This window comes from Mesocricetus auratus, unplaced genomic scaffold (assembly GCF_017639785.1).
Source record: "Mesocricetus auratus isolate SY011 unplaced genomic scaffold, BCM_Maur_2.0 Super-Scaffold_100019, whole genome shotgun sequence".
Lineage (NCBI taxonomy): Eukaryota > Metazoa > Chordata > Mammalia > Rodentia > Cricetidae > Mesocricetus > Mesocricetus auratus.
Window position 1 is genome coordinate 11,964,312 of NW_024429200.1, and position 27,344 is coordinate 11,991,655.

Consider the following 27,344-nt stretch of genomic DNA (forward strand, 5'->3'; position numbering starts at 1 on the left):
GTGCTGGGATTAAAGGTGTGCACTACCATCTCCCAGCTCTTTTCCTCTTAATATAGGGAATGCTGCTTTTGTTGTTGTGGGCTATTCTGATGGGTGGCATTGTGATTATGTATTTGCTGACTCTCAGTGACTTATGATACATCTTTCTTCTTTTCCAGATATAGCAATGATGTAACTTCTTTGCCTTTTTTGCTGGAGATCCTTACAGTGTTACCTGAAGAAGTACACAGTCGTTCTTTGCGAATTGGAGCCAATAGGCGCACAGAAATTATAGAAGACTTGGCCTTCTATTCTAGTACAGTAGTATCTTTATTGGTAAGTTTGAAATATTCATCCGTTGATGAAGGGCAGAAACCATGTGACCTGGTTGCAATGTTTTTTGTTTTGTTTTTGTTTTTTTGGTTTTTCCAGACAGGGTTTCTCTGTATTGCTTTGGAGCCTGTCCTGGAACTCACTCAGTAGACCAGGCTGGTCTGGAACTCACAGAGATCCACCAACGCCCGGCCTGGTTGCAATGGAATGAAGCAGTTTTCTTTGCAAATGTGGCAGTGATACTTACTGCTTTGGCATTTACACAAAACTTTTATAATCAAAATACTTTTAAACTTTTTAGAACTTGAACTCAATTCTTATGATGTACAAAAGCTAGTGCCTCTTTATAAAGGGTCACACTAAAGGAAGTGCATATAAACTTTAGGAAAAAGAAAAAGACAAATTAACATTTTGATAAAGAAATAACAGACTTTACTTGGCCATTGAACAGTATTATAATTATTTATTACCTAATGCCAGAGTTGAAATTTTTAGTAGTTTTGACCGGGAGTGAGTAAAATTGTTGTGTATGAGCATTACTGAACACAGCTGGACTGTTTAGGTTTGTGTTATCTATGTGTATTACTTTAGACTGTCTTAGTAGAGCTAAGTAGTTTTCAGAGATCATATGGCCTGCAAAGCCTGAAATGCTTATTGTCTGGGCCTTAGCTTAAACTGTTTACTGGTTCCTGCACTAGACTGTGTTAAATTAATTACCTACCCTATCTTATTTTTAGTTGTTTTTTTTTTTTCTCTCCCTCACTCAGTGCTGGAGATCGAACCCAAGATCTCCTACATGGTAGGCAACAATCAATCATAGAACTATAGTCCCAGCTCAGCTCATTTTTAGATTTCTGCCATCCAGCTTTATTTTCTCAACAATTACTTTTCAAGGATTTGTTTTAATACTTCTGCATTATCATACTTCAAACAAAAGTTTGTTTATAGTTATATTCAATTTGGTGTTAAAACCTACTTGGAAAATAAATATCTTTAAAAATTTTTTATCTGGTCATTTATGTATTTATTCATTTATTTATTTATTTTGGGATTTTTTTGAAGCAGGGTTTCTCTGTGTAGCTTTGTAGACCAGGCTGGCCTGGAACTCACAGAGAACCACCTGCCTCTGCCTCCTGAGTGCTGAGATTAAAGGTGTGTACCACCTATGCTTGGCAGCCATTTACTTATTTATTTTAAGAAAATACTGTTGTAGAACATTAGAAAAAAACCAAAGCAATTGTATTCAAATAACTTGGAAATCATATCCTGTATCTGTTTTAATTTGTGGTATTTGGGATTGAACTCAAGACCTCATGTATACTAGAAGTGCTCTATCACTGAACTGCAACCATAATTCTCTTTTGTGTGTTTTGTTTTTAATTTCATAATTCTCTTTTGTGTGTTTTGTTTTAATTTCTTAAAATTCCATGTACTTATTGTGAGGAAGGGAGCACACACATCTGTGTACCCTAGGATGTGTAGAGGTAAGAGGACAGTTTTCCCAAGTTGGTTTTCTCTTTCTACCATGTGGGTTCCAGGAATCAACCTATCAGTCTTGTAGCATGCTTCTTTTTTTGTTTTTTGCTTTTCAAGACAGGGGTTCTCTGTAACAGCTCTGGTGTCCTGGAAGTCACCTGTGGACCAGGCTGGCCTCAAACTCACAGATTCCCCTGCTTCTGTCTCTGGGATTATAGGAATACATCACCACCACCTGGCTTATAGCATCACCACCAAGCCAGTTTTTGAAAGGGTCTCATGCATCCTAAGTTGGCCTCAAACTTGCTTCATAACAAGTTTCATAACTTCATAACTGAAGATGACCTGAACTTCTAATTCCCTAGTTCCCCTCCCTTTTCTGCCTGTCTTTCAAATGCAGTATTATAGGTGTGTCCTGCCACTCTTGTCCCTCAGTTTTGCTTAAAGGTTTTCATTTTTCTTTATGTTTCCGTGTCACTGTCCGCCATGGTGTGCAGGTGCAGTGGAAGTCAGAGTATGGAGCTAGAGTTCCTAGGCCACTCAGTGTGGCTCTGGTACCTGTACTCTGGTTCTTTGCAAGAGCAGCAAGTGCTCTTAACCTCAGTCTTGAACATTTTCTTCAGCCCCCAGCCTTTCGGTTTGTTTGTGAGATGTGGTTTTATAGACCCATGCACTCAAGTAGTTTCCTGCTTTAGATTCCTGAGTAGTTGAGACTGTAGATACACAGGTGCATGGACTGCTGTTGAGCCTTTAACATGTGTAAATAGATGTATATCTCTATGGGTTGTAGTTTACTGTTTCTTTTTCATTGTAGTAAATTTCCTATGTGATGTCACTTTTTTAGACCACATTCACATTCTCCCAGTTGGCTCTAAAATGGTTTAAAACAGAGTTCACAAACAGTATCCATTTTACGGCCGTGTGTTGTTTTAGGCTAGTAGTCATAGTTCCCTCCCTCTTGATCTTTCCCCAAATAGGATTTGTTTTAGAGAGTGTCTTTAGCATTTATGATTGTTTTCTTTGCTTTTTTTCTGCTTGCTTTGTAGTCCAGTTGTTTCTTCTAGTTAGTTAGAAGGTCTATCTGAAACAGCCCAACTGAATAAAGGATTCCTCAAAAGAAATTAAGTCTAATGCCTTAGGGAATCCATTGTAAGTAATGAATTTTCTACTGTATTAATAGTGCTACTACTTATATTTTATCCTTAGGATAGTTGAGAAAAGTCACTTGGACCCTTTTCTTCAGGGTTTAATTTGCTTTTCTTCAGCATGCTGATAGAGATAAATTAAGAGGCTTGGTGGATTTGAGAAAAGATTTTGAAATTTTAGATCATTTGCATCTCATAGCTATTTCATGTTGCATCTGACCAATATTATAATGTGTGATTGGTAGATACTTCATTAGTAATTTAGAATTGCCCACTGGATTACGTGATGACAGTCTGGTTCTTCCAATACTAGTGTGCTTTCTGTTTTGCACTGTAATTTGTGTGAAGGTAGCTTATTTTATGAAAATCCAGTTTTTAAGAAATGTATTTGTTTTTGAGACAGGATCTCACTGTGAATCTTTGTCTGGCTTCAATCCTCTGGACCTGAAGTTATGGACAGTTGTGAGCTGGGAATTGAACCAAGGTCCTCTGGAATAGCAGCCAGTGCTCTCAACCACTGAGCCATCTCTCCAGCCTGGAGCATGGGTTCTGAAGCAAGACTTGTGACATTTGAGTCCTTGTTGTGCCATATTAAGCAAGATAATTAACTCTTCTGCCTCTGTTTTTACCATCTGTATATTAAAAGTAATAGTATCTATTTCATTTTGTGGAGACTGCATACAGTAAATGTTATGGCTGGTCACTTATTAGTTATGTGCTTCTTCTTTGGCTAATATGTACCGCCCGTGAAGAAATAGAAAAATATAACAAGGGCTGGAGAGATGGCCCAGCCATTAAAGGCTGACTCACAACCATAAATTCAAGCAAACACGTTTTTATACTTGTATTAGCCTTTCTGTCTCCTGATTGCCATCTTAGAGGGAAAAAGGTGATTTTAAAATAAATGTTTTTGCCAAGTGTGACAACTCACACCTGTAATCCTAACACCTAGGAGGCTATAGCAGAGAGGATACTGAGTTTGAGTCCAGCCTGGGCCAAATAGAAGATAATTGTCTCCAAAAAAAAAAAAAGAAAAAAAAGAAAAAAAAGAAAGAAAGAAAGAAAAGTAATCTCTCAATATTGTTCTATGGGAATGAGGTGGTGTATAGTAACATATTAAACGTCTTCTCATCTTTACAACCAGTCTAGTACTGCTTGGAAGGCACTTAATAGAACAATCACCAGAGCTGCGGATGTATACATTATTGCTAGACCATTTTCAAAGTATGCACAAGTCCCTGGGTTTAATCCCCCCAGCACCAGAGGAACACAAAACCATCATCTGTGGGGCATGGGAGTGCACTCTCTTAATTCCAGCACTCTAGAGCAGAGGCAGAGACGGGCAGATTTCTGTGAGTAACAGGCCAGTCTGATCTACATAGTAAGTTCCAGACAGACAGACGGACAGACATCAAAAGTATCAGTGCAGATTGTATTTTAAATGAAGCTTTGAGTCTGGGAGATTTTCCTATGTAGTTTATATCTCTAGTGTAAACATAAATGTCAGAATTTTATTCTTTAGACTGTGGTTGCCACCAGCTTGGAATCATTTTTAAAAACCGGTATCAGTTGATTACAGGCAATTAATTACAGGGCATTAATTCTGCGACAATGGAAACAATCCTAGAAGTCCAATTGCAAGCTTTAGATCTCTTGTGTAATACATTATGGGATGTAACCCTTTTCCCTCCTGCTTCTTGGACTTCATGGCAGTTGTGATGTTTTTAGCCCACTGCCTGTGAGCTGTCTTGAAACATTCTTATCTAGAAGAAGTTGCATTATGCTTTACTTTGGCTAAAATATAGCACAAAATGCTCAGATAAAGGTGGTGGTGAGTTTTAGTCTGACTTGTATTATGTCTTTTATAAAAACCTTCCTTTTTTCATTGTACTGGCAATTGAACCTAAGATCTCTTGTGTGTGCTTACCTAGTGTTCTACCACTAAGTTATTTCCTGTATTTCCAGGTTCCCCCTAAAAAAACAAACAACAACAAAAAATCAAACAACAACAACAACAAGACAGCTTGTTTTAGAATGCTTTTTAAGAAAGATTTATTTTACTGGGAAACCAGCATAGGACCAACCGATCCAGACCCCCTGAACGTGGATGTCAGTTAGGCGGCCTGGACAATCTGTGGAGCCTCGGGCAGTGAATCTGTATTTATCCCTCGTACACGAATGGACTTTGGGAGCCCATTCCACATAGAAGGATACTCTCTCAGCCTAGACACATGGGGGAGGGCCTAGGCCCTGCTCCAAATGATATGACAACCTTTAAAGATTCCCCATGGAAGTCCTCACCCTCCCTGGGGAGCAGAAGGGGGATGACATAGGTAGTTGGTGGGGGACTGGGGAGGAGGGGAGGGAGAGGGAACTGGGATTGACATGTAAAACAAGCTTGTTTCTAATTTAAATAAAAATAGGAAAAGGGGAAAAGAAGGATTTATTTTTGTAAGTAAGTCTTGTGGGTGTTTTGCCTGCATTTATGTCTGTGCATGACTGGTGCTCTTTGAGGCCTATAGGATTGGAGTTACAGATGATTGTGAGCCGCTATGTAGGTACTGGGCCTTGAACTTGGGTCCTCTACAAGGGCAGCAAATGCTCGTAATTAATTGCTGAACTGTTTTTCCAGAAACCCTCCCCCTAATATTTATTTATTTTATGTGTGTATGTCAAGTCAGAGGATAGTATGCAGGACTTGGTTTTCTCCCTCCACTATGTAGGTTCCAGGACTGAACTCATGTTAGGTGACAAGCAACTTTACCTACTAAGTCATCACCACCTCTTTTTGAGAGAGGACTTCTCACTGATTCAGTTAGACTAGCTGATCCGGCCAGCAAGTCCCAGGGATCCTCCTGTCTCCCTTTTCCCAGCACTGGGATACAGATGTGTACCACCTCATACCTGGCTAGAGTAGGTCTGGCATCCAAACTCAAGTCCTCATGCCTGGGCGGCAAGTGCTTTACTACTGATTTAGTAGACTCCCCAGATAGGTACCCATTTTTATATAGGGAATAAACAGTGGTTTACTCTAAAAATAGTTGATAAGAGTTCTTTAATGCATAAGAAGGAACTAAGAGCCTAGTTATTTTTAGTGTTTCTTTTGGGATCTTTAGCCTCTCTGTACCTCAGCTTCCCATTAAAAAGAGAAGATAATACATACTGTAGCATTTTACTAGGAATTGTGTGGTAATAGGACTTAGAACTTGTGACTGCTTGTTGCTACTGTAGTTATAGGCAGTATATAACAGTGACTAAAGCATAAAAATTGATCTTTTTCTTAAACCATATTTTCTATTTAGATGACATGTGTAGAAAAAGCAGGAACTGATGAGAAGATGCTTATGAAGGTCTTCCGCTGTTTGGGAAGCTGGTTTAACTTGGGAGTTTTGGACAGTAACTTCATGGCTAATAATAAGTTATTAGCACTCCTTTTTGAGGTTTTGGTAAGTAAGAATGTAACTGCCATTGCCATATGATGACCAACTTTCTGGGACATCTCAGTGTTTGCTTTGAGAGAAAAGTTTTATATGTGTCTTAACATTTTTTTTTTCGGTTTTTCGAGACAGGGTTTCTCTGTATTGTTTTGGAGGCTATCGGTCCAGCCCGGCCTCGAACTCACAGAGATCCGCCTGCTTCTGCCTCCCGAGTGCTGGGATTAAAGGTGTGTGCCACCACCGCCCAGCATGTCTTAACATTTAAGAAGGAGTTGAGCTTGATGGCACATGCCTATAATCTCAGTACATGAGAGGTAAAAGCAGAAGGGTTAGAAAGCAAAGGTCAGTTTCGCTGAGTAGCAAACTTGAAGCAAACCTGGACTAAATAACACTTTATCCTAGGGGAGGAAAAAAGCCCATTAAAGCTGACAGGTAACGGAGCATGTGCTACTGCTATTCAAATGACCCATAAAGGCAAGAGTTTCAGTCTGCTGGGCGTGGACACCATTGAACTTCTAACATTTATACCAGACCTGTATACTTCTTTTTGAAAGTTTTTTCATCTGTTTATTTTGTGCATATGTGTGTTTTCTGTATGAAGGCATGCATATGCCACAGCACCCATGTGGATGTTGGAGCTCTTTGTATGGGTCCTTCAACTGGGTTTTGAGGCACCATCTCTTCCAATGTTTACTGCAGCATTGCATTCTCCAGGAGAGCTGGCCTGAAAGGTTCCTGGGGATTCTCCTGTGTCTGACTCCTATCCTGCCATAGGAGTGCTTTTTAAACAGTTTCTGGGAGATCTGAACTCAGGTTCTCAGGCTTGTGTGACAGACATTTCCACTCCCTAAGCCATCTACCTGCCCTGCCTCCTTTTCCTAATAAAACGCTGGGCGTTGGTGTCTTACACCTTTAATCCCAGCACTTAAGAGGCAGAGGCAGGTGAATCTCTGTGAATTCGAGGACAGCCTGGTCTACAGAGCAAGTGCCAGGACAGCCAGTACTGTTACAGAGAAACTCTGTCTTGAAAACCCAAAATAAGTTAATAAAATATTTTTAAAAAGAGGCAAGGAGCCAATGGGATGATTTGTGTCTGTTTGCTCTCATAACTTAAGCAGCTCTTATCCTTAATAAGTGTGTTATCATTGTTATTAGAGAAAGACCTAGCAGTGATGGCTGCACTATATTTACAGACACTCTTAACTGTGCTGGTGAGTAAGAGCCCTCCAGCTTCCCTCCTTTTGTTACTGTTTGAGACAGTCTCCACTGAGAAGCAGGCTGACTTAGGTAGGTAGCTGTCAGTGTGGCCCAGGTTATCTCACTGCCAGGCGCTGGCATTGCAGCTGGGCTACCATGTTGGCTCCACCTTGGGGCCCCTGATAAATTCTTTTATAAGTTTTTTTTATTTGTTCCCCAGTTATGGTGCTTAAATTCCCCTTTACTATGCTTTTTGGGTTGATCGCTTGTTTTTTTTGCACTTCCTTAAGTAATTTCCAAAGAAGATGTACAAAGAATAAATAGAGGTTTTGAATGTCTAAGAAATACTGTTGTTATTGTTTCAAGATGGTCTATCTTTGAACTCACTGTGTAGCCAAGGATGAACTTGTACTCCTGATCTTTTGCCTCCATTCCTAAGTGCTGGAATTAAAGGCACCACAACTTTTAAAATTACATTTAAAATGATTATTTACTAGATGTGTGTAAATGTCAGAGGGCAACTGACAGAGGAATTGTCCTTTCTATTATGTGGGTCTTAGGGATCAAACTCAAGTCACTAGGCTTGGCAAGTGCCTTTACCTACAGAGCCTTTTTACCAGCTCCAGAGCTTTTTTTTAAAGCCAGGGTCTTACAGTCAAAACTAGCTTGGAACTCACTCTATCCCATGTTGATCTTGAATTTTGTAGTAATCTTCTTGCCTCATTCTCCCTAAGTGCTTGAATTATAAGTGTACTCTTTGATACCTAGCAAGAAAATACTGTTTTTTGGTTTTTTTGTTTGTTTGTTTTGTTTTTCAAGACTGGGTTTCTCTGTATTGTTTTGGAGGCTGTTCTGGAACTCTCTGTAGAGCAGGCTGGGTCGAACTCAGAGATCCTCCTGCCTCTGCCTCCTGAGTGCTGGGATTAACAGCGTGCGCTACCACCGCCCAGCGAAAATACTGTTTTTATTTTTGATTGATACATTGGGTAGGTGTAGTTTTAGGCTGTGTTCTCATATACTAGCATGCACTATTGTGAATGAGAAATTGGGAGAATTTCCATTTCTGTGTTAACTTGCTTCTCCACCCGAGAAGTTTTAAGAACTCTGCTTAACTTTGGTATTCTGAGATCTCACTTTGGTATGTAATGGGCCTTTTGGCCTTGTTGCGCCCTTTCATTTTAAGTAGAACTTAAAAAGAGAATGGATCTCAAGATCTGGTCAATGTCATCAGAAACATGGCATTCCCTGTGGAAGAAATAGTATAAACAGAAACCCGGGGATAATCTCCTAACTCTGCCCTCACCTGTGATCCCAGTACTCTGGAGGCTGAGAGACACAAAATGTTGTGTTTCCAAGAAAACTTGGGCTACAAAATTACTTACTGTCAGTTTTTAAAAAACAGAAAGAAGCCTGGTATGTTGATACAACACCTTTCATCATATTACCTTGGGTCTATGTGAGTTCCAAGCCAGCCAAGGCTACACAGTGAGACCCTGCTAAAAAAAAAAAAAAAGCCAAAGTAAATAAAACAAAAATTCTTGTAAGTCTGATTGATGGATAAAGAAACTCATTTTCTTGGCATGCCTGGAAGTAGAAGTAGGCTAAGGAAGATGTTGTCTTGGCGAGGTCTACAGCTAAGGGGCTATTCGTAGTATACTCTCAGCCAGGCAGATAGAGGGGCACATTCGTGTACATTTCTGTATTCCTAGAACATGGGGGCAGAGGCTACATAGTGATGTTAAGATCATTGTGGAACCTTGGCACCCTGTCTCATAAAACAAATAGAAAACAGTTTTCAGAGGAATGTTGTAATTGTTTTTCCTGGACTACAAAAGACTGTGATTTCTGCTTCTGTATTCCTTCTGTCTTTCAGCAACAGGATAAGACTTCATCTAATCTACATGAAGCTGCTTCAGATTGTGTGTGCTCAGCTCTCTATGCTATTGAAAATGTAGAGACTAACTTGCCATTAGCCATGCAACTTTTTCAGGGGGTCCTGACATTGGAGACTGCCTATCATATGGCTGTGGCACGTGAAGATTTAGACAAGTGAGTAATTATTGAAGGCCGGAGCCCAGGGTTACTTTCAATCTGGTGTTTTCTCAAATCTTTTTTATAATTCATCCATTGGTTTTTGATTCTATGTGACTTTGTAAATGTGCTATAGATGGTATGGACCTGCATCTCGAGTAGCAACTTCGATCCAGGAGAAGATTACCACAAGTTCTTGATTGTACTAATTTTTTACACTTATAATGTGAGGACTATAAGAAATAGGAATAAACTTTAAAATATCTGGTTTAGGTACTGTAGAGATGGCTCAGCAGGTAAGAATGGGTTCTGCTCCTGCAGACGACCTGACTTTGGTTCTTAGCATCCATGTCTGACCCTTCACTACTGCCTGTAACTCCAACTCCAGGGAATCTAATGCTCTCCTGTATTCCATGAGCACTTGCAGTCATACATGCACGCACCCATCAGAGATACATAGGTTAATGGAACTCAAGCTCTCTAGCAAGCAAGTGCTCTTCACAACTGAGCCATTGCTCCAGCACCCTACTTTGGAATTTGCATTCAAAAATTTGTAATATAGAGTATGAGTTGACTTACCATTGTATGCTTATCTGTATAGATGTGAGCAACCTAAGTAAAGGCATTACTTTACTTAGTAAAGGCCACAGGGTTATATTGCCCATAGTGAGTGTTTACTGAGTGGTGCTCGGGCAAAGAGACTTGTTCATTTGTCTCTGCCTATGTAAAGTCCAGATTCTTGACTTGGTATTCTCCTTCCACTTCTACAGAGTTCTGAATTACTGCCGTATCTTCACAGAACTATGTGAAACTTTCCTGGAAAAAATTGTTTGTACTCCAGGCCAAGGTCTGGGAGACCTTCGAACTTTGGAACTGCTTCTTATTTGTGCAGGCCACCCACAGTACGAGGTAGTATCTATACTGTGTTAAGGCTGTCATTCTCTGCTTGGGAATTACAGTCCTGCTTAATTAATGTGATCTGGGAGTTGTGTCTGATTGGAATTGTTTTCAACTTCATGGGGCGGGGTGCTGTACACATGTTCCAGGGTGAGTGTGAAACCGGCAGTGTGGTCCAGTCAGCTTTCTCCCCCCACTTTAATGTAGGCCCAGGGATTGAACACCCTTGCTCAGCAAGCACCTTTGCCCAGTGAGCCATCAGTGGACTACACTTGGGATACTCTTAGGAATTGTGTTTGGGTTTCCGTCTGCATTCTTTTCTATTTTCTTCTCTGGTTGTCAGGGTTTTCAGGAGGAAAACCTATTATCTTTCCACTGTGCATCCTTTCCAGTTCTCTTATCTATTTAGTTTTTTAGAGCTTTACAGCTGAAGCAATGAAAACCCACAAGTATTAGTCACTTTCTGAGTACCAGAGATAACCAACTTGAAGAGAGAGGTTTGGGCCCGGGCGTTGGTGGCACACATCTCTAATCCCAGCACTCGGGAGGCAGAGGCAGGCGGATCTCAGTGAGTTCAAGGCCAGCCTGGTCTACAGAGCGAGTTCCAGGGCAGCCTCCAAAACAATACAGAGAAACCCTGACTCGAAAAGCAAGGGGCGGGGGGAGAACACAAAATGCTACTCTTTTTTTTGTTTTTGTCCATTGGACCCAGGCCTTGAAGAATGCGAGACAGAGGAGCCCTATTTACCTCAAACTGGCTGCATATGCAAGAGAGGCAAGAATGAGAGTCTAGGTCCCAAAACTCCCTCTAAGAAGTTTCCCAATGACCCACTTCCTTCTAAGTTCAGCCTCCTAATGGTCCACTACCTCCTAAAGCACCGCAGCCTCCCACACATGTGAACCTCTGGGCATTCCCAGTCCAAACTCAAGGCTATACCAGTTCTTGATAACTCCAGAAGTCTTCATAGCATCAATTTTTCTTGAGAGGAAAGACCTTAAAGGTCTATAAGCTGGATGTGATGGTGCATGCCTATAATACCTCATGGAAGCTGTATTTATAAAAATAACCATTATGCTTCCTTGCCCGATTCACCCCTTTGTGGTGCTGAGGGTCAGTCCCAGGGCCTTGCACGTGTTGGGCGAGTTGGTACCCCCAGTCGACATCCCCAGCCAGCCCTTTCATTTGTTTTTTTTTTCTTTGTTTTTACACTGGGTGTGTATCCCTGGCTGACAGACTGGCCTAATAAGGATCCTGTCTCTGTCTCCCAGGTGTTAGTAGGCGTGTGCTACTATACCCACTTGAAATTCCTAGATTTTAGGGCTGGAGAGATGGCTCAATGGTTAAGAGAATTGGCTGCTCTTTCCCAGGACCTAAGTTACCAGAACTATAGCTCCAGTCCCAAGGGGTCTGTAGTGAGCTATCACCCCGCCCACATCTGTAGCACTGACCACGCCTGTTTGGTCCGGGCAGGTGGCTCTCTCTTACTGCTGGTGGGGTCACAGGGAGCAGCTTGTGCGGATCCTTATAGTGGGAACCTGCAGCGGTCATCTGCTTCTTGTGTAAATGACTTCTCCCCGAAATAAATTACATTTCACTTATATTGAGCCTAGTCCCATGAATCATTATCTGGCGCCCAGCGTGGCCATTCACGGGGTCTGGGGACTAGGTTTCCCCAGCACTGCATCTGTGCAGACACACATGGAGGCAAACACCTCTGCACATAAAGATAAGTAAGAATTTAAATTTTTCCTAGAGTTTTAGAAAGTTCATCATCTGTTTGAGAAACTATACCTACTGGGTATCACTTAAGTAGTAAGGAGGCTGGAGAGGTGTCTCAGTGATTAAGAGCACGTATGCTCTTCAGTAACCTGAGTTAAGTTTCTAGCACCCATGAAATCAACCACATGTATCACATCTGCACTCGTGCACTTACTCTCTTCCCCCACATAATTAAGATAATAAAAAGCTTCAAAGCAGTTTACTTTAAAAAAAAAGTTGGGCATCATTTTATTTTGAACAGCTTTCCTTTGGATCCTTAGTGGACAGGAACAACAGCAGGCCCCTTTTCCGTGCTTGCTCTTAGTTCCTGTGTCCTCAGCACCTTGTCACAAACAGATGCTACTTATTTGTCTACAGATCTCCTGAGGATTTCTAGATTGGGTAAAATGCAGAGCTGTGTAGCCCTTTGCAATAGTAGTCACTTCAGAAACAGCATTGTATGGAAAGGCTAGCTGTGACTGAAGTTCCAGTCTATTTCTGTCGTCTGTCCTGTTCATGAAAACAGCCAAATGAGGGCTAGACATGGTGGTATGTCCTATAGTCCTGCATTGGGGGGGGAGGATGTCCTATAGTCCTGCATTGGGGGGGGGTGGTATGTCCCATAGTCCTGCATTGGGAGGTGGTGGTATGTCCTATAATCCTGCATCAGGAGGTGGTGGTGTGTCCTATAGTCCTGCATCGGGAGGTGGAGGGAGGCAGAAGAGGAAGGCCAGTCATCCTCAGCTGCTTCGTGAGTTTGAAGCTAGCCTTGACTATATGAATCAACCCCCTTGCCTCAAAACAGGGATGGAGAATGAGTTTAAAAATCATTTATGTTACGGTTAGCTCTCCTGGGAAGAAACCTGATGTCAAAATTTTAGAAAAACTGCTCTAGGAGACTTTCATGTCTTTGTTTTCTATAGAATCTACTGTGCTTCAGGAAAAGTTTTCTCAGTTATAAATAATGTAAAGCCAGAGATCTAAGAGATGTAATTTGGGCAGACATTTAGGAGGTAACATACAAACCTGTACCACAGAAAGGTGGCTTCCTAACTGTATGTACAGTATGGAATATGTATCTTTGTTGTATAGTAAGTAATAATGACACTGTTTTTTTCCTCTGTTCTTTTCCTGCACTAATAAACATTAACTTTCTTACCTAACAGGTAGTAGAAATTTCCTTTAACTTTTGGTACCGACTAGGAGAACATTTGTACAAAACCAATGATGAGGTTATTCACAGCATCTTCAAAGCATACATTCAGAGGCTGCTTCATGCCTTGGCTCGACACTGCCAGTTGGAGCCAGACCACGTAAGTACACTTCTGTAGTTTCAATCTTCTCCACCTTTTGGTTTAACTTGAAAAACAAACAAAAATAAGTAATAGATCTAAAAATCTTCAAGTTTTTTCATTTTAGCTTACAGTGAAGAAGTCACTACTAGTACAGTCAAAATTAGACCTAGGTAGGCAAATGGTTCCTGTTGAGCCACTAATTGTTTATATAGAAATTTTCTGTAAATTATGTTATAGAAGAAGAAAGCTAATTTCTTGTACAAAGCAGTGTGTGTGTGTGTGTGTGTGTGTGTGTGTGTGTGTGTGTGTGTGTGTGTGCGTGCATGCTTGTGGACATGCACACATGTAAAATGATTAACTATGTTCAGCAACTTGATGAACCTCTATGAAGCAATTAAAGGTGATAACTTCTACAATACTAATTAGTGTAGTAAGTGATAAGAATCAGAATGTCAAATTCTGTGCTGTTCATATGGATCTTTTCTTGTATTGCCAGGGACCAACCCTAGTGCCTCAATCAGCAGGTGCTCATGCTGAGCTACATTTCATGTCCTTGCTGGTCTGTTTAATTTTTGTTGTTTGCTTTGCTTTGCTTTGAGACAGGGTTCAGTGTGTGGTACTGGATAACCTAGAACTTACTATTTAGACCAAGCTGGCCTCCCACTTGATATCCAGCTGCCTGTGCCTTCTAAGCACTGGGATTAAAGGTGTGTGCCACCACACCTGGCATTGTCATTGGTGTTTTTGAAACACTGTATTGATATGTCGTTGGGACCAGTTTTTATTTCTCAATTCTTTTACGTCATCCTCCTGATTGCTGGGATTACAGGTGAACACCACCACATATGTGTTTCTAATAGTGTAGCACATGTGGTTAGGTAAAAACTAATACAAAAAAGTGAAAAAATTGTGTAAGCATGTTGAGAATTTTGTTTGCCTCCACATGTGTGTACATTTTATTTATATTGCTTATAAACACTTGATAATTTAAAAGAAAATATAGACATTTGCTTCAAAGGAAATTCACGAGACACACGACTCAGTTCATTGGGAGGAAATGCACGGTACACGCGACAGTTCATTGGGAGCTCTTCCATTGCCTTCCTTCTTAATGCCTTTGACCATCTTTCCTCAGCTATTTCACCTGGGTGGATGTTGGTAGTTTCAGTCTAGGCCCTGGAGAACATTTAATTGCTTGTAGTGAAATCTGACGTGCGTATTTCTGTATTTTCTAAACTGAGGATCACTCTAGTTGGAACTGCATTTTGCTTGGAAGATCCAGCGTGAGCTGCTTTGGTCATTGGATTCCTATGCTCTGTGCCAGTTTTGTGGCGTCATTTCCCTTGCAAATATTTCTTACACTTGAAAGGTTATTTCATCTAGAAAGCCATCATTTCCTCATTATGTCTCCATTTTAGCTTCATCCTAAAACGAGGAGGCTGAACTGGATGAGTAGTTTTCAGTGGTTCTAAGGGGTGTTTCTAGATGTTCATGGCCCAAGATTTTCATAGTGTCTTTAACTTCTCAAAATTAATTGGTAACTCTTTTATTTAGAAAGTGCATTGGGATAGAAAAGATTTAAAGTCTAAAATTTTCTTTGTGAAGTTATTGTGATAATGGTTTTGTGTGTGTGTGTGTGTGTTGGTGTGTTGCTTTAAGATTTTGGTGGGGGAAGCCTCAGATTTGTTCAGTATTAAAGAGCTGACCTTCTCTGATAGGCAACTTTTACGATTTCTTTCCAATCACTTCTCCCCCCATGATTTTTTAAAAAAACAAACGAGATGTGTAATTGAAAATACAAAGTAGATACACATAGTTACATACATAAACTGAAAAAAATCTCATAGGAAAATGGAGGATAGACTGTGTTGACTCAACTATCTCTTGAGGAAACCTTTTATTGGTAACATAGCCTTGTGATTTCTCACTTTGGTTCATTGGCATTTGACTAGTGAATAGCTTCTTCTTCTGTGTGGATTTACTCAGGGCATTGACAGCTCTAGTGTATTTTAAACAAATGGTACATGGTTTTGAATTTCAGGAGGGAGTTCCTGAAGAGACTGATGACTTTGGGGAGTTTCGAATGAGAGTGTCAGATCTGGTGAAGGACCTGATTTTCTTGATTGGTTCTATGGAATGCTTTGCCCAGGTAAGTCCATTTGGAGATTCTTGAGCCAGTTTTACTGGTCATATTGATTGTGTTTATCTTACTTCTATATCTTCTGCAACTGTTCTATCTTTTTTTCCCCCAAGCTTGGTGACTAAATGAGTTAGTTGATAATGTAGGTGCCTAGCACATTGCCTGGCATATAGTAGCAATGTTCATTTAGGGTCTGCTAAACCATTTGTAGTGGACAGATAAATTCAGTTATGCTCTATTACTCTTACTCATAAGAGCTGTTCCATGTGTACAGCTGATAAGCATAAAAATCTCCAGGAAACTTACAGAGATTTGGACCCCACTGGGGAAAATGGGCAGGTTTTCCTGCATTAGTCTTGGCAACTTTTCAGTTATATGGTATTTCCTTGGTCCAAAGTTACAGTTAGATTCTTGTGCAGCTTCTTCTCAGAGGTGGATATACTAGAGTAGAAGAGTCATGGTCCTGAGGTTTCCTGGCAATCACTGAGTGACCTTTTACCTTATAAGGTTACAATCATTATCATCATTCCACATCACTTAATGTTAGAATAATTTTAGTGTTTTTTTGTATTGCTGGATCATATGTTAATGAGCTCTGATGTGACAGTTTACATGCTGTGTTGTAACAAGAAGAAAATGAGGAGAGTAGGGTTTGATACCCATTTTGTATGTAAATCTTGTATATAATCTTACCCAGGGAATATTTGATAAATTAAGACTTTTCATTAAAAAGCATGCTTTTTGAATCTACTATGCAGATTTGGAGATTCTTAGGAAGCAGACTCAGTGTGCAAACATACCTATACTCAGAATTCAGCTTTTCTCACTGGCTCTTGTCTTTGACTTAATTTACAAATTATATAAACTACCAATGTTGCGAAGATGTGTTCTGTGGAGCACCAGGTTCAGGAGGTGTTCTTTGGCAAAAGCAAAACAAAGAAATCTAAATCACTAACTGAAATTGGGGAATGATATAAATATCTACATGCTGCATTAAAAGTTCTGTGAAGTCATACAAAAGAGGTTCTTTTTTGTTTTTTCAGTTGTTTATTTTTGACTGTAGACATTTTACTTGGCCTAATAACTAGTCATGTTCCACACATAGATATAATCTGGAATATTAAGGACCAGAACAACACTCAGTGTTCAGCTAGGTCTGCCTTTTTTAAGATATGTGCTTGGCAGGGTGGTTGCACACCTTTTATCCCAGCACTGGGGAGGCAGAGGCAGGCAGATCTCTGTGAGTTCGAGGCCAGCCTGGTCTACAGAGCAAATTCCAGGACAGCCACAGTGAAACTATCTTGAAAAACCACAAAGAAAAAAAACATTGTGCTTGGACACGCTGTTGTGTAGTAGTGCCTTCTGAGTGGTTTCCTCTCAGCACATTGACTTGCACTGCTGTTGCTTCAGCCAGTAATTAAAATTTAAAAAGCAGACGCATGTGCAGAGTTTGTGCTTTAAGAATGTTTACTATTGATCTGCTGTCAAGACCAAAAGATACTCAGTAATGTTTAACATTTTTCCCATAATACTCATTTTTCTGGGGACACGTGATAGTATGGGTAAACTCTTTGGTTCTAAATACATTTATTTTAGGCACTAAAATCACAATTACTTCTAGATAGTGAGGTTACAAAACATGAAAGTACTGTTCTTGGTTAGCTGTGAAAGATAATTTGGGTTTAGAAACAAAGAGCTGGATTTCTTTGAACTAACATTTTTTGTTTTGTTTGTGTTTGGAATTCTGTTTTTCTTTAATGGTTCCATAATCCACCTCTTCTTCTCTAGTTGTATTCTACTCTGAAAGAAGGCAACCCACCCTGGGAGGTGACAGAAGCGGTTCTCTTTATCATGGCTGCTATAGCAAAGAGTGTTGATCCGTGAGTGTCTAATAAGTCTTTTGCTGGAAACTCTTAAATATCAAGAGAAAGCAGATTTACACCATGTTTCTGTATGGTATATTATTGGAAAGTCTTACATCTATGCTGCTGTCTAGCCTTCCAACTTTAGTCTAGTGCAGGATGGCCTGCATTGCTGATGCCATATTTTAATATATTTCTTAGAGTTAAGCTTATTTTACTCTTGATGCTAGGAATAGAATGCTGATTTTTTTTTTTCCTTCAGTGGCTCCTTTGTGACAGTGAGTGTGGTCACGGAATTTGTTAGAGTGTTAAATTGTTTGGTATTTGTTTAAAAACAATGGGATAGGCCTTAATTTGGATCTCCTGTTTTTGTGACCTTAGGTAAGTTTTCCTAAGATGTGTAATTACATTTTTCTCATCTTAGGGAATCTATGGGTTTCAGAGACAGAACATTGGTGCTATTTCACCTAAAGGAATAGAGAATCTAAAGGACAGTTGTTAATACAGCTGTTAATTTTGTTATTGCCATTGGAAATTTTAAATTATTTGAATTTGAGTTGTAATTGCTTAGCATGGAAATTACATTTATTACATGGTTCTTAAGCAGAGTTTGCTTGTGTCCTGAGTTTATACACTGGTGTAAAACCTTTGTCCAGTTATGTTGAGTTTTGATCAGGCACTTATACTGTAGCTCTATTTAGGACCTTGATTAGAAAGCTGGCTAAGGTAGATGGCACCTGTTACAGGCACAGTGCTTCCTTCTTAGCTACCTCTCAGGACCTAGTCTTGAACTCTTTGATGTGTTTTCAACCTAAGGAATACTTAAAGAGATGATTAGGCCTATTTTTTTTTTTCAATAGAAGTTCTCCTTCTTATTGCTTACTATAGCATTTGCTCTTAAACCATTTGGTGTCTTTTGGAACCTTCTCTGATTGTCTGAGGGTTTACCAAAATTATTATTGTACCCAGTTGGTGTTCATTTGAAAAAGGATAGGTAGATAGTCTCCCATAACTGGCTGAATGTCCAGTTTAAGGCATAAATGAGAGATTACTTGTTTATCCTCTCTTCAAACCAACATATGATCATGGGGTTTTGCTTGTTTGTTTAAGTCCATTTAAAGGATGTAATAAGCCTAGTATAGTCATGTTATAATCCTGGATATCTTCATTTTAAACATGTTCATCTCTGGATTAAATTCTAGCTGGGAACATCTTCCATGCTGTGTTTTAAACCCAGTTTAGTAGGAGGATGAGGGATGATAAATTCACAGAACTGTGGAAAGTGTTTGGTTGCTTTAAATTCCCCCTCATGTTCTAAGTCAGAGCATCCTAATGGCCCCTGCAGCCTGTTTTCTTGGTTCTTTCACTTAGTGAGCTGGTCCAGCTGTCCTTTCCCTTTCAAAGTTTCCAGTATCCAGTCCTAAGAAATCTTTGGAGAATAACAGCAGTGGTCTGTGTGAGTTATTCATTCATTCACTTAAGCATTAAGAACATTTCTTGAGTGCCCACTATGTGCCAGGCACTGTTCTAGGTGCTGCAGACCGGGGACTAGATGAACTAGGTTCTTTAAAGATGACAAAAATAAAAAGTAAAAGATGACATTCAGCCGGGTGGTGGCGGCGCAGCACGCGGGAAGCAGACACAGGAGGATCTCTGTGATTTCGAGACCAGCCTGGTCTACAAGAGTGAGTTGCAGGACAGCCTCCAAAGCCACAGAGAAATCCTGTCTCAAAAAACCAAAAAAAAAAAAAAAGATGACATTCACCCCCAGCTAATGTCTGCCTTTCCAACTGCAAAGACGTCTCTTTGATAGCATGTATCTAGACACGTTCATGTCATTCAGAAGAAGGAGCAGTGTACTTCTTTAATTCTACCTTTTGTCCCTTTTTGAAGTTTTTGAAAATGTTGAGGGTTGGGGAATATGCCTCGGTGGTAGAGCACATTTTTAGTACATCAAGAAAATAAGAAACCAAACTCCTTGTTTGAAAACTGTTCAGTACTTTTATTGGAGTAGTTATTTACTTAGACGTAATTTAGGCAATGTGAAGCTTCACTGCTGCCTAGTTGGCCAGAGTATCACCTGTAGACAGTGACTGTGAGTGCTTGCTCTCTGTCCTCAGGGAGAACAACCCTACGCTGGTGGAGGTACTAGAGGGAGTTGTCCGTCTCCCAGAGACTGTCCACATGGCTGTGCGGTACACAAGCATTGAGCTGGTTGGTGAAATGAGTGAAGTGGTTGACCGAAACCCTCAGTTCCTGGGTGAGTGTGACTCTGCCTCTGCCGCCGCCACTTGAGCTGGCTCCATGTCTCCTTTCTTTTGCTCTTGTCTTCCTGCTTTCTTCTCATAGAATAAGTTGCTGAGTCGGAACTTATTCTATGAGAGGGTTGGACTACTTAGTACTTTTCTAAGTACTTTGGTACATGTACGAGCTAATCAGACTGTCCTAGCGGCTAATAGACTAAAGGAAAGGAAGGGGTTTTCTCTGTTTAGTAGATGTTTTATGTAAAAGTTAGTAATATTCAAAGTAAATATAAATTAAAATGAATCTTGAAGTTGGACTTAAAGTTGGAATCATTTATCCTAGCACCCTCATTTTGCAGATAAAGACACTGAGATCTAAAGAAAACAAAAAATTTTTCCAAAGAAATATGTAATTAAACTCTTGATATTTAAGAGAGATTCATTCTGAGAATTTTTATGTGTTTCCAAGTATGTGAATGTTTGCAAATAATGTGGTTTTAATGGTTAAAATGATTGCCACAAAAAGTAAACAAGTAGCTAGGTATGGTGGCAAATGCCTTTAATCCCAGCACTTGGGAGGCAGAGGCAGGTGGGGCTCTTGAGTTCAAGGCTAGCCTGGTCTATGGAGTGAGCTCCAGGACAACCAAGGCTGTTACACAGACACAACTTTCTTTTTCTCATTTTTGTGCATGGAACTTAAGATAGGTGTGTGCTCAGTTATTAGCAAACCTCCTAGCAAGTGGAGTATGCCATTCCATAATATTTTCAAACTTCCTGTGGGTGTGTGTGTACACCCTTCTATCAGAAAGCAAAAGTGGGGTCTTTGTCATGTCCAATAATCGGCAAAGTTGAATACTTACTTGCAGTATCTCACTCAGATTTGTACATCAGCAGTAAACAAACTGCAGTGTTAATATTCACTCAAAAATAATCAAAACTTCAATGTGTCTTTTGAGAGCCAAAGCCTACAATATTGGAGTTGTTAGGGCTGTCATTTCTGATTCTTCTTCTGAGTGTCTTATCTAAACAGTCTCAGAACTCTTGGGTCAGAGGATAGACTATAGTATGTTATATTACGAATTTAGTAATTTTATAGTATGGGGGATCAATGCCAGGGCCACATTATGCTGGCTAAGCATTCTACCACTGTGCTACAGTCTCAGTTCACAATAATTGTTTTGATTGGGTTTTGACACAGGATCCGTTTGATTCCTTCAGGCTTTTTTTGTTTGTTTTTTTTTCATGGTTACCATGAAACTGATCTTATAGCACATTTAATATTTCCTTTCTTTAAAAAAGATCTGGTTTTATAAAGGTAAAAAGAAAGTAGGATTAACTCTAGAAGTAAACCTTTGCAGTCAACATTGTTGGAAGAGTTACAGTTGGTAAAATAAAAACGTAGTAGTAAATTCTTTCATTTAGATGTGATGCAGATGGGGTTTGGGGAATGGTTTAGTGGATAAAGCACTTGTCCTGCAAGCTTGAGGACTAAGGTCTACAACTCACCTAGAAGCTGGACAGGTAAGGTGGGCAACAGAAATCCCAGTATTAGGGAGGCAGAGATGGCATCTTCAGGGCAGGCTGGCTAGTAAAACAGTCAGCAAACTCTGTGTTCATTTGGGAGCACCTGCCTCAATAGATAAAGTGGAGAGTAATAGAGGAATGCCTAACATCAACTGTGGGGCTACAAGTCCATGTGCACATATATGAACATTCCTGTACTTATGCGCGCACACACACAGTTGTGTTAGAATGTTGTTGTTTTAAAGTATGTGTAGCAATGGATATGTGCCTAGGAGTGCAAGGTATCTGTGGAGACCATAGGTATCAGATCCCCCTGGAGCTCGATTTCTAGGCAGCTGTAAGCCACTCTATGGGTGCTTGAAATTGAACTCAGTTCTTGGTAAGAATAGTGCAAAATCCTAATGGCTAAGCCATCCCTTGGGCTCACAGTCAATGGTTTTCAGACTGCTACCTGAATCTGTGGGATTAGAAGGAACAATTAACTACAATGAAGAAAGAATTGAAAGATGAAATTAATACAGCTCAGGACCTCCTAACACTGCATCAGTGAGATCGGTTCCAAATTTGTGGGTTGTGAATTCATTACATAGACCAGGCTGGATTCACATTCAGAGATAGCCTGCCTCTGCCTCCCAAATGCTAGGATTAAAGAGGTGTGTTGTCATACCTGGTGAATTTTTTTATATATGTACTAAGAGTGCTTTATATATTTCATGAGTTACTTTTGAAAAATACATCAACCTTGTTGCAACATGTACTTTCCTTGAGTTTCATATATATAATCTGTATTTGGCTTTTATTTCTTAGACCCTGTATTGGGCTATTTGATGAAAGGCCTGTGTGAAAAGCCTCTGGCTTCTGCTGCAGCCAAAGCCATTCATAACATTTGTTCAGTTTGTCGGGATCATATGGCTCAGCACTTTAATGGACTCCTAGAAATTGCCCACTCCCTTGATTCTTTCATGTTATCTCCTGAAGCTGCTGTGGGTTTGCTAAAAGGTTAGTAACAGTTTCCTCTAAACCATTATTTGGGGGTTATCTTGACTCTTATTGAAGCTTTTTAGTTATAATGTACTTAGTGATGGCGAAGGTGGATTTTCCATTCAGGGGTAATGTTTAGTATGTGTTTATATGTTCTTTTCTTAGCAAAACTTAAGCCTTCAAATTAATTCATACTGCTTGAAGATGTATAGCATAGTTATAAATTTGGGGTAGAGACAACACATTCAAATTGAATACATTTGTGTTTGCTGCTAAGAAGAAATGAACATTGAGTTGTATCAATGTGAAAATCAGCCTGAATTCTTCTTAAACACACACAAGAAACTATAACTTTAAAACAGTGCTGATCTTTTTAAAAGAATTCTGTTTATCTGTCTAGTGTAGATCAGCTAAATTAATTACCTCAATTCATCCTTTATGTTCTTCATTTGAGTCCTTTTGTTTTTCAGGAACAGCTCTTGTCCTAGCAAGACTGCCTTTGGATAAGATTACGGAATGTCTTAGCGAGCTATGCTCTGTTCAGGTTATGGCATTGAAAAAGGTGAGTCCAAATAAGGAATGAAACAGAAAAAGTACAGGAAAAAAAAGTACAATTCTTATTTACAAATTAGCTATCATATGTTTTAAACAGCAAGAGAATTAACTGAAATTTATTAAAATTTGTAAATGTATCAACATACTAGAAAATATACAGTTGAATGTTCATTTGCCTCAAGGAAACAGGCTGAGTAAAGCAGTTAGTCATTTTTGTAGGTATTCAAACATTGGACTGTTATACAAACCCAGAAGCTAAGGTCAGTCATTTGACCTGACCTCTTGACGTAAATCAAGACACATGGCAAACACTGGGTGTATAAAGGCTGCTGCCGCCACACCAATTCCTTTCTCCTGAGTATGTGTAGACTTTAAAATAATGATAAGGCCAGACATGGTATCCTCTGCACTTGAGAGGCTGATTCAGTAAAATCAGGAGTTTGAAACTAGCTGGGCTATATAGTGAATTCTGAGCAGCCCAGACTAAATAGTGATACACTCTTAAAACAAACAAACAAAGTCAAATAGTAACAACAGTATAGTAAACAGATCAGTAACCGTCATATCAGAAGCACCACAAACATAGGAATAAACATTGCACGCTGGTGTTTGAGTAGCTAGGGAGTCTCTCCATATAATCTTATAAAATGACTTCTATACATGTAGTCTCTCGTTGACCAAAGCATTGTTTATGTGTCACATGACTATTTAAAAATCAGTAGATTCTCAGGGTGGTGGTAGCTCATGCCTTTAATCCCAGCACTTAGGAGGTAGAGACAGGTGAATCTGTGAGTTAGAGGGCAGCTGCTTTACAGAGGAAATTCCAGGACAGCTAGGGCTACACAGAGAAACCCTGTGATGATGGGGGAGGAACAGTAGATTCTCAATTTCTAAATGTCAGTGATAACTATTTAGAAGGTCCACCATGAAAACAGGAGGTAAAACCATATTCTAGAAATCAGGAGTATTGGCACACACCTGCAATTTCAACTCTGGGTGGGGAAGATGAGGCAAGAAGATCATGAGTTCAAGGCCAGCCTCAGCTACATAGTGAGACTCTGTCTGCAGTCTACCATATTTTGTTTGACGAACACTTGAAAGTTGTCAGCTCTTCTCCAATTGCTTTTCTAGCTCAAGAACATTAGACATACTAATGGAAGTTTTAGAACTTGTCATAATAGTCCTGAAGTTTATCTGTAATGATTTCTACTGCTAGCAGTATTTAAGAAATTTTAGGAAAGAGAATGAGAGACAGTTTACTTAAAAAAAAAAAAAGCTTTAAAGAAGTAATAATCTTAACACTTTATATTATTTAAAGCTAAATATAAATTGGGTATGGTGACACATGCCTGTAATCACAGTAGTCAAATGCTGAGGCAGAAACTAGTCTGAACTACATAGGAAGACCTTGTCTAAAACTTAAAACTGAGCTGGGAAGATGGCTCAGTTGGTCAGGGTGCTTGCCACTAAGCTTGAGGACCTAAATTTGATCTCTAGGACCCACATGGTAAAAGGAGAGAACTGATTTCCTCGCATTGTTCTGGGACCCCACATGCATTCCATGGCACTCACATGCCTCTCCCCACCCCAACTAAATAAATGTTTTGTTTTGTTTTTTTCTTAAGCTGCATATAGGGACTGGAGAGAGAGCCCAGAAGATAAGAGCACTTGCTGTTCTAGTAGAACACCTGGGTTCACTTCTTAGCACCCTCTTGTGGTCTTCTTGGACATCAGGCTCACACAGTATATGTAAATATATACAGATCAAACCTCATACACTGAAATATTTTTTTAGCTAAATATAGATGCTACATATATTAAGTATAAAGTAACAATATACAATTTCTTTTATAGACATTATGTTAACCATAGTTAAGTGGGGAAAAAAAATCAAGACATTTTATTTTCCCAAGTGATCAGATAGTAAATACAGTAATATGCAGTCTAATCCAGGGTGCAACAAGATGAGGAAAGCGGTTTGCAAATAAAAAATTTGTACCATTCAAGTAATTTTCAGCTCTTCTTAAGGAAATAAGCAGTTGAGGCAAGGGTTGATATGTAAGGATGTCTATTGCAGCCTTCACTAAAAACGTCTCTCTGTGTTAATGCCTTTGTCTCTTCAGCTGTTGTCTCAGGAGCCCAGCAATGGCATATCTTCAGATCCCACTGTGTTCTTAGATCGCCTGGCAGTAATTTTTAGGTAAGAAGGGAAGGTCTGGGTTCCTCTCTGGAGTTAAAATAAATGCACAAGTGAGACACTAAAATAAGCCAATAGTGGTGATACAGGCCTGTAATCCCAGTTCTTGGGAGATGAGGCTGGAAGATCAGAAGTTGACGGTCATCCTTACTACATAGCAAGCTGAGGCCAACCTAGGCTACACAGGAAGATCCCGTCTGCAGACTCTCGTTACACTGTAGTTCTTAGAGCCTTTTGGCATTTGTTTTTTTTTTCCCCCTGAATCAAGGTTTCTCTGTGTAGCCCTGGCTGTCCTGGAACTTTCTCTGTAGACCAGGCTAGCCTTGAACTCAAAGATCTGCCTGCCTCTGCCTCCCAGGTGCTAAGATTAAAGGCATTCATCACTGCTGCCTGGCTTTTCTTCATCTGAGACAGGATTTTATGATATAGCCTAGCCTTGGCTTGTCTGGAACTTGGTGTGTAGATTAGGCTGACCTCAAACTCATAGAGATCTGCCTGGGTTTGCCTCCCAAGTGCTGGGGCCAAAGGTGTGCCTGAACTTGCTGTGTTTAATGCTCAGGGTAGGTTGTATGTATTTTTATTAATTTGGAAACAAAAACATTTAGCCCATATAATCAGAGTTGCGTGGAACTTGCTTGTTCTAGTAGAAGTGACTAGTGGCAGTTTGATGTTTATGTATGGGCATTAAAGTATGTCTGTTTTTGCTTGAAATGGGCTAGAAGATTACTGTGTTGATGTAAGTAAATGACTCTTACCACCTGGTTTTATGAGCAGAGAGTGAGGTCTGGGTTCTCAGATGAATTTTTCTTTCACTGTTTTGGGCTATTGTCTTTTTCCAGACACACCAATCCTATTGTAGAAAATGGACAGAGTCATCCGTGCCAAAAAGTCATACAGGAAGTAAGTACTAATGGTTGCTGTTTTCTTTTGCCTTTAAGGCTTTGAGGAACTAGGTTGAGGAGACACTGTCTTTCCTGTTCATAGGGAGAATTCATTTTGGGCATGATTTTAGGTTTACACTTGATAATAAAATGGTTGGGAAATGCACTGAAAAAGTCAATGAGCTAGAAATCCTAAGATTAACCAGTTGCTAGGAGGCTTAATCAGTCCTAGCCTAATACTTTTGACAAAGTAAATGACATTAGCTTTCCTTCTGTGTAATCCTCCCTTGTACTTTATTCACTCAGGATAATATGAGGATCAAGAAGCGTGGGGTTTTTGTTTGTTGGTTTACTTGCTTATTGTTTTATAAATTGTATATTTGTATGCATACGCACTACCCATGGCACAGAATTCAGTCAGAGGACAACCTATAGGAGTTGGTTCTCTCCTTATATGTTTCCTAGGGATTTATTTTATTATTTCAGGTCAAAGGTTTTGGTAGCAAGTGCCTTTACTGCTGAACCAGCTCTATAGCCAGAGTCATGGTTTCTAGGAGTGCATTGCAAACTTTAGAGGTTATATAAATACTAGATATCCTTAATTGTTCAGTGCAGCAGATAACTATTTACAACCCTAGTCCTTTTGTTTGTTTTCTGCTTTCCTGGGGTTCCCTTTAAATATTTTTTTCCTCTGTGATTCTTTTTTATCCTCACTAAGGAAGTCTGAAATTTAGGAAAATATGTATCTGATTTTTATTAAGTTAGAGTCACCGTGTTTCTCTTAAGAAGCAGTTGGGTTTTAGTAGTGTGCATATCTATACACATACTGGTTGAATCAGGTCATGTGAACTACTATAAAGAAAATCTTATCCAAATCAGACAGGTGTAATAATGTGTGCTGTAATCCCAGTAACTCAGGAGGCTGATGCAGGAAGATTGTCACAAGTTTGAAGCCAGCCTGGGCCACAGAGTGAGCTGAAGGCCAGTCTGGGCTATTGTGTAAGACCAATAATAATAGTAATAGTATTGAATTAATTTAATCCAAATCAGGTATTACCAATTTAGGATTATTGTCTCAGCTATTAGTGGATGTGCTTTCTTTCTCACACTGTACCTTTTGATTCAGATATGGCCAGTTTTGTCTGAGACTCTAAATAAGCACCGAGCTGACAATCGGATTGTAGAACGTTGTTGCAGATGCCTGCGCTTTGCTGTTCGTTGTGTAGGCAAAGGATCTGCAGCCCTTTTACAGCCACTAGTCACACAGGTAAGTTTTCCTTGTGATGGACATGCCGTGTACAGAACTATACCTTCAGGGCAAAGACTTTGTGGATGAAATGAAGCCCTTTTGGTTGATTTGGAAAGGAAAACATTTTAATAGATAAGTACATGAGATAGGTATGCTGTCTATA

The 27,344-nt window shown here is 39.7% G+C and overlaps 1 protein-coding gene across 2 annotated transcripts in view; it reads left to right on the plus strand.

Moving 5' to 3' along the window:
* The window catches only part of Tnpo3 (transportin 3), a 70,528-nt gene that overhangs the window by 25,005 nt on the left and 18,179 nt on the right, over window positions 1–27,344 (plus strand). For both annotated transcript variants that reach the window (XM_005078085.4, XM_005078083.4), the window contains 13 exons: window positions 159–315; window positions 6,236–6,379; window positions 9,441–9,616; window positions 10,369–10,507; window positions 13,421–13,567; window positions 15,591–15,698; window positions 17,478–17,569; window positions 19,672–19,811; window positions 22,126–22,317; window positions 22,770–22,861; window positions 24,978–25,054; window positions 25,891–25,951; window positions 27,059–27,199. In XM_005078085.4, the coding sequence (XP_005078142.1) occupies window positions 159–315; window positions 6,236–6,379; window positions 9,441–9,616; window positions 10,369–10,507; window positions 13,421–13,567; window positions 15,591–15,698; window positions 17,478–17,569; window positions 19,672–19,811; window positions 22,126–22,317; window positions 22,770–22,861; window positions 24,978–25,054; window positions 25,891–25,951; window positions 27,059–27,199 (1,666 nt within the window). The remainder of the gene's footprint in view (window positions 1–158; window positions 316–6,235; window positions 6,380–9,440; window positions 9,617–10,368; window positions 10,508–13,420; window positions 13,568–15,590; window positions 15,699–17,477; window positions 17,570–19,671; window positions 19,812–22,125; window positions 22,318–22,769; window positions 22,862–24,977; window positions 25,055–25,890; window positions 25,952–27,058; window positions 27,200–27,344) is intronic.